At 33.3% G+C, this 7,092-nt stretch overlaps 1 protein-coding gene across 1 annotated transcript in view; it reads right to left on the reverse strand.

Moving 5' to 3' along the window:
- Window positions 1–7,092, reverse strand: part of MMADHC (methylmalonic aciduria and homocystinuria, cblD type) — a 23,441-nt gene that overhangs the window by 3,701 nt on the left and 12,648 nt on the right. Inside the window, exons 4-6 of the mRNA XM_023515040.1 lie at window positions 4,190–4,407; window positions 1,804–1,909; window positions 1,093–1,223 (exon numbers count right to left, since the gene is read on the reverse strand). Of these exons, the coding sequence (XP_023370808.1) occupies window positions 1,093–1,223; window positions 1,804–1,909; window positions 4,190–4,407 (455 nt within the window). The remainder of the gene's footprint in view (window positions 1–1,092; window positions 1,224–1,803; window positions 1,910–4,189; window positions 4,408–7,092) is intronic.

The raw sequence follows: 7,092 nt of genomic DNA on the forward strand, positions 1-7,092 counted from the left end.
TGTTATTGTCTATTTAAATCCCCATACTAATTTCAGAGGATTTAAGGAGTTAAAATCAGAGATAGTGTTTTAAATAGACAATTTAAATTTAAATAGACAATTTGAATATATAAATTACAAATAGAAAACCATATGTTCAACCCTAAAAAAATATAATCGCTAACATTATCTTACACAGAAATCAGTAAAGGGAATTATTCAACTAAGTTAGCTAAGGCATGCAAGTTGGGCAGCTTAACTTGAGTTGAAAAGAAAGCATATGACGAAATTGAAACTGTCTAAAATTGTAAGAGGGATTTTACCTAACAAATGCAATCAATCAGTGCAACCTGGTTTCTTGTACCCTCAATGAATCCCCAACAATAAAAAAGTTTAAAATGTGTGTATCTCTTGACTCAGCAATTTTCTATTTAAGATTCTATAGATAACAGTGTGCATAAAAATTTATGAACAAAGACTGCCACTGCTATGTTGCCTGTAATAGTAAAAGGGATATAGGTATGAGTAGGGGGAGGGGAAAGAAAAGAGCAGGAGGAGAGAGAAATGGGAAGAAAAAGATAGACATGGATATGAAGAGTTAATTTTACTTTTTTGTTTTGGACCTTATTTTACAAATTGCTTAAAATATAACATATACATATTATGTATATTAAAAACTAAGGAATATACTAGACAGAATCCCACATTTTATAGAGATACTAGAAATAAGTGGCATTTTATTCTTAAAAAAGAGGACTCTTAAAAATTGTGAATTGACTCATAGCAGTACTTCGAGTAAAACTGCACCATTATAAAAAAGTCTTAAATAATCTATTTTTATCAAAGGTGGTACTAAGTCCCTTAGTATTAAAATATCTTAGCAGAGGGGTGGTGCCTGTGGCTCAAAGGAGTAGAAATAGTCCCTATATACTGGAGGCGGCGGGTTCAAGCCCAGCCCCCGCCAAAAACTGCAAAATAATAATAATAATAAAATAAAATATTTTAAGAGAGAATGAATAAAGTCTGAAAAAGGCGTCTACCATTTTAAAATATTGGTTCACTGGTATTTAAATAGCACCACAAAATTAAATTGTTAGCAGCTGAAAAAATTACCTTTTCTAAGAGCATTTCTCTTTCCGTTTCTACCTCTTCACTCCAAACAGTCATGTCATTCTTAGTCTTCTGTGTTACAGTCAGAATCATTAGTTTGTTATTAACTACTTCTGGAAATAGCGATTCAAAATCTACAAATAAAATAAAAACAAAAATTCCATGGAGAAACATTTTGCTTTTTAAAGAAAAAAGCAGTGCATAAAAATACTTCTTTAGAAAAATTATGTTAAGTTATTGTGTTTTATTTTTGTAAATGCATATTATTTTTGAAAAGGATAAAACGCATTTAGTTTTGTTTATTTATACTTTTCTGACATGGAATTGAAATATTACTGCCAACAATTCTGAAGGGTAAGGTTACACATCATTGGTGTTAATATATTTTTTCAAAAATGTTTATTATTAAGACTTTTCTCAGTATTATATGCTAACCCATGAAATTATAGCTATAATAATCAGCAGGCATAAAAGTAACTTGAAAGCTTTAGTGAAAAAGTTGTTATAATTTTTGCTCTTCCATATATGAAGCATGGCAGCATGCAGTCAGATGTCAGGGGATATTTGAAAGCTTTTATTTTGGCTATATAATCATTTCCAGCCAGAAACATTAAAATATTAAGAATAATTCCTACAGTACATTATTCAAATTATTAAAAATTAGTAACGTTATCTAATTCATGTTAGTGTTTCAATGTATAAAGTAGGACATACCTCTTCGCAGCAATTCTGGACATGTTTGGATTGCACACTCTACTCTGGCACTTTCAAAATAAGTTTCTGCACTGTTAATTTCTTGTTCGACAGGTGCAACATTACCCTAAGGGGAACAGGTATGCAAGTAAACAAAATCCGGAGTTCAAATAAAATGGTATCTTGCCTGTCAAGAATTTGTTTTCCTTTAAAAATCTTTTTTACAAGTAGTTATTATCTAACTACTATGATGAATATAAAATTTGAAAATTCTACAGAAATTTTGAATAAAACAGAACATGAGTATTTAAATATACTGATATTTTAAGACTTGATTTAAATAAAAATTGCCCAAGAAACTAAAATGCTGTGTCTTACAATGTTATCACTTCTATTTTGCGATATATATTTTCTTCTATAATCTATAAAATGGGGATAATACCATCAAATTATATGACATAATTAAATTAAATATAAATAGTATAGCCTTTCCTATTGAAAAGAGACTTTTAGTCAACTGAAATTTACTAAAAAGCCTACCAGATATCCAGACACTATAAAAAAAAAAAATTGGTGCTACAATGGTAAAAAAAATCCAGCCTTTAAATCTCAGGTGTATCAGCCTTAGTGGAAGGAAAATAAGGATAAAGAAAGAAATGCAATTCAACATGAAAAGTGCTACAGAGTTATAATAAAGTCTTCTGGGAGCACACATCTTGCTTTGGTAGGACTCAGGAGAAAACCAAAATATTTGAGCTATTATGTTAATTAATATGTATGTCTAAGAAAGAACAGGTGGTATGCAGGTTAGGAATTCAGGAGGAAAAATGGCCTAACAAGAGATAACAGGGCAAAAGACACAGAATGTTGTATTTGAGAAAAATACAAAAAAACACTGTGGTTGGAGTACAGATAAGGGATCAAAATTGTGAAATGCCATTTATGGTACGATAAGGAATTCTGACTAGTCTGTAGGCAACAAGAAATAGCAAAATCAAATATAAAAAGCAAATGTTAGCATTAGCGTGGAGGACGTATGGTAATGAGGGGCAGGTGATATACCAGTGAACAAGTAAAATTTATTGACTACTTTGAGAATTTAAGTACTTTATATGCATTTTCACATTTCATCCTCATAGAAATCTTGTAGACTGGATCTCTATTGTAATCTCAATAACGAGATTATTGTTATTCTTATTTTGCATACAAAGAAATAGAGGCTTAGAAATGTTAAGTAACTTTCTCAAGGTCACAAAATAAATTGCAGAGCCAACCCTTGAATCTAGATATATTCTACTTCCATAGTCCCCATACTATAATGCCTCTAAGAACACAGGTGGTATGGTGAGAGGCCTTAATTCTGGCAGAGAACTGAAAAGACACTAATTTGGAGCAATGTCAGAGATGGACGCAATGAGATTTTCTCATTATTTATGGGAGTATGGAGAAAAGACTCAAGGTTGGTGCTATAATTTGTATCTTGGGAAAAAGGCAGGAGAGTTATGCCATTTATACTATTGGCTATAATATGGGAGTGAAGACAGGTTTTGAGATTAAAAATAGAGCCAGAAATGTTAGAAATAGAAATATTAAATCAGAAATTATTAAAAAAAAAAAGGCCTTGTGGAGGAAGGCGAGACATAAAGTGATTACAAGAAACTCAAACGAGAAGCTGAAAGACAGAAACCTATGGGAAATGCAATACTGTAACTGGTAGGCTGAGGAGGAACAAGGACCCAACAGGACTAAGAACAAATTACCTGAGATAAATAGATAGGGGAGGGGGAGGTCAACTATATTCCAATGTCAGGTCATCTGATATAGTTAATCATTGTGAAGAATGGCTGCTTCTAATATTATGGCTTTGATAAAAAATTTGTCCTAAAACTATGCAGAAATGTGAAAAATGACTAACATCAAGGGTTCAACAGAAACCTTGAACTGCATGGCACCTTCCACTTACATGAAAGCTCAAGCAAATAAAAAACCCCCAACCCTTAGAAATTATCTTTTAAAAAATAACCATTTTTTAAATAGTACTTTTTTGTGTACAATAACCAAACAAGTTCAGAAATCCCAAAAGTGAAAAAGAAGAAAGCTAAATTTCCAGTAAAAGAGAAATAATTAAATTATCTGTATCTGAAATACAGATAAACATATTTTTAAAAATTATTTTTATGCAGTTTAAACCTACATTCAAGGGTAATAAAAAATTATTTTTAATTACCAAGAAGAGACTGTAATCTAAAATTAAGTAAATACACAGCATATAATTTAAGTAGTTTACATACATTATAAAGCAAATACTATGTTTAGGCCAACGTTTCAATGAAAGTTACTATGCTCATAATAATTTAAAAAGTAATATAGCATTAACAATTAGAAAGCATAATAAATGGTAATTTACCTGAAATTCATTTACATATTGTGCCATCACAAACTCATGTCTTTCACTTGATAAAGGTTCTGCTAGAACATCGGGCAAAGTTTTATGAACCAGGCTTTTCTTCTGTGAAGCGGTCCCATTGAGGTGACAATCAAAACCTATATTCCCAGGAAGCTGGAATCTCTGATCCTGAGGTCCAAATGGTCCCATAGTTTCATCAGGCCATACTGTTCGAGAGCCTGAAGAGAAACAGCAAAACAAATCATTATCTTAACAGTCAACTGCATTGGCAGACTGAAAAAATGGGTTCTTCTCAAAATTATGTATTTTTTTAATCTGTAAAATAGATCTGAAATCTGCTTTCCTGTGTGAATATAAGTAATTTAGTTTCACCTTGTTTCCAAAACACTAATCAAAGCAACCAGTCGTCAGACAACAGACAAGTCTATTATTTGGAGAAAGATTCAATAAAGTACTCTAATCCATACTATGGAATGCTCGGTAGTCATTAAAAAGAAACAATAAACCTTTAATGTAATGATACTGAATGAAGTCCAGGATATCCTGTCTTAAAACAAAAAAGCTAAGTGAAAATATAGCATGTATGACAACATTTATTTTACATCCTAATAATTATGTTTTTAAACAAACAAAAAAAAAAATATCTAAGAGGAAAGACACTAAACTTAATAGTGGTTCTTCTTGGGGAGGGGTATTCAGCTGCTCTTACCCGGTAGCATATTAACAGGCTAAGAAAAGTTGTGCATTATGTGACGTAATGCTCTGTTTACCAGCCACATGAGTTTATACTGATTACAAACACAGCAGAACAGATCAAATTACTTTATCCACTTAACACCAAATATCCTAACTTATAAAAAAATTAAAAAGATCCAGAAAAGAACAAAACAGACAAGTAGTGATTGCTCAGAGAAGTTTGGGAGGGCCAAATGTGCACATTACTTGGCAATAAAAAGGATGTATTTTTAATATCCTGTCAGAATGAGTGACTGCCAATGGTCATGTAGATATGGCTGCCTCATAACTAGATCATCAGAGCCATCACATCCTTCTTCTACACTTCTGGCATATATCACTCATCAATTTTAAAACTTTTCCTGTTAAATCCAGACACTCTCCCCAAATTCTCAATACAAAGACTCCAGTCTAATGTTTCTCAAACTCTAAAGTACTTCAGATTCATCTGAGATCTCATCAGAAAGCACATTCTCATTTAATAGGTCTGGACTTGGGCTCAAGATTCTGTGTTTCTAACATCCTCCAAGATGATACTGACGCAGATCATTTTGAGTACCAAGGTTCTATCTAGGTAGCCACTAATGACTATATTAGAGGCAGTTCCTAGCTATTTTTAAACAGGATGGTTTTTAAAGACTATTCAGGTCTGTCTCTAGTTCTCTTTAGAGAAAACATGTGCCTCATATTTGTAGTGGATTTGAGAACACTTTTTACATGTTTACTGGTCACTTAAAAGTTTTTCTCATTAAAGGCCTATTCATATCCTTTTGTTTTTTTCCCCGACTTGGTTGTCTTTTTCTTATTGATCTACAAAAATTCTTTGTATACTCAGGATACTAACCTCTTAAATAATGTGAAGGGCAAATCTTTCATTTAAGATACATATGTGGTTGTCTTTAGGTGACGCAAATTGGGAACTAGTCAGAGATGAAGTTATGAAAGAAAACTGGAGCAAGATGGAAAGCTCTGAATGCCCAAATAAACTTAAATTACAATGTAAGGGCATGGCACCTGTAGTTCAGTGGGTAGGGCGCTGACCACATATACCGAAGCTGGTGGTTAGAACCTGGCATGGGCCAGCTAAAACAACAATGATAACTGCAACAAAAAAATAGCTAGCTATTGTGACAGGCGCCTGTAGTCCCAGCTACTTGGGAGGCTGAGGCAAGAGAATTGCTTAAGCCCAGGAGTCTGAGGCTGCTGTGAGCTGTGATGCCACAGCACTCTACTGAAGGCTACATAGTGAGGCTCTGTCTCAAAAATAAATAAAAATAAAGAAATTACATTGTAAGTATTGTGTTCCATGAGAAAAGGATTCCATGCATAGTATCTTCAGGATACATTCAATTTCTAAGAGCCTTTAACACTGATGTTTTAGTGTATATTAGAAACCTCCAAGATAGGAATATGGCATGTAAGATTTCTTAAACTGGCCTAACCATAGAAATCCTTCTTTTTTTTTTTTATAACATTTATAATCCCAGCACCTGGGAGGGGAAGGCAGGAGGACAGCTTGGGGCCAGGAGTTTGGGTATCAGCCTGAGCATAGCAAGACCCTGTTTCTTCTACAAAAAAATAAGTAAAATTAGTCTGGCATAGTGGTATGCACCTGAAGTCCCAGACATGTGAGAGACTAAGGCAAGATTGCTTGAGTCCAGGAGTTCAAGGCTGCAGTGAGCTACAATCAGGCCACTGTACTTCAGCCTGGGTGACAAAGTGAGACCCCTCCTGTCTCTAAAAATAAAAACTGAAAAAAAAATAAAGAAAAAGAAAAAATACTGAAAAATTAAAATATTTTAGAGTGATTAGCATGATAGCAATGTATAAAACCAATTTAAAAAAGCAGACATAGTAGACAGCAGGTAAATCATTGATTCAATAAACACTACATACATACTTTTTAATACATAAAAAGTTCAAGCCACATTTATAAAATTTATTAAAGAATGGCAAGCTATAGCATAAATTAATAGGATCAAAAAGATATTTGTTTCAGGAAGCAACATGTATGAAGAGAGAAGGAAACTGAAGTTTAAGAAAGTAAGTTTTGGCTCGGCGCCTGTGGCTCAAGAGGCTAAGGCGCCAGCCACATACACCTAAGGTGGCGGGTTCGAATCCCCAGCCCGGACCCGCCAAACAACAATGATGGTTGCAACCAAAAAAAA

This window comes from Otolemur garnettii, unplaced genomic scaffold, assembly GCF_000181295.1.
Source record: "Otolemur garnettii isolate 467f Iridium unplaced genomic scaffold, OtoGar3 scaffold00064, whole genome shotgun sequence".
Taxonomy (NCBI): domain Eukaryota; kingdom Metazoa; phylum Chordata; class Mammalia; order Primates; family Galagidae; genus Otolemur; species Otolemur garnettii.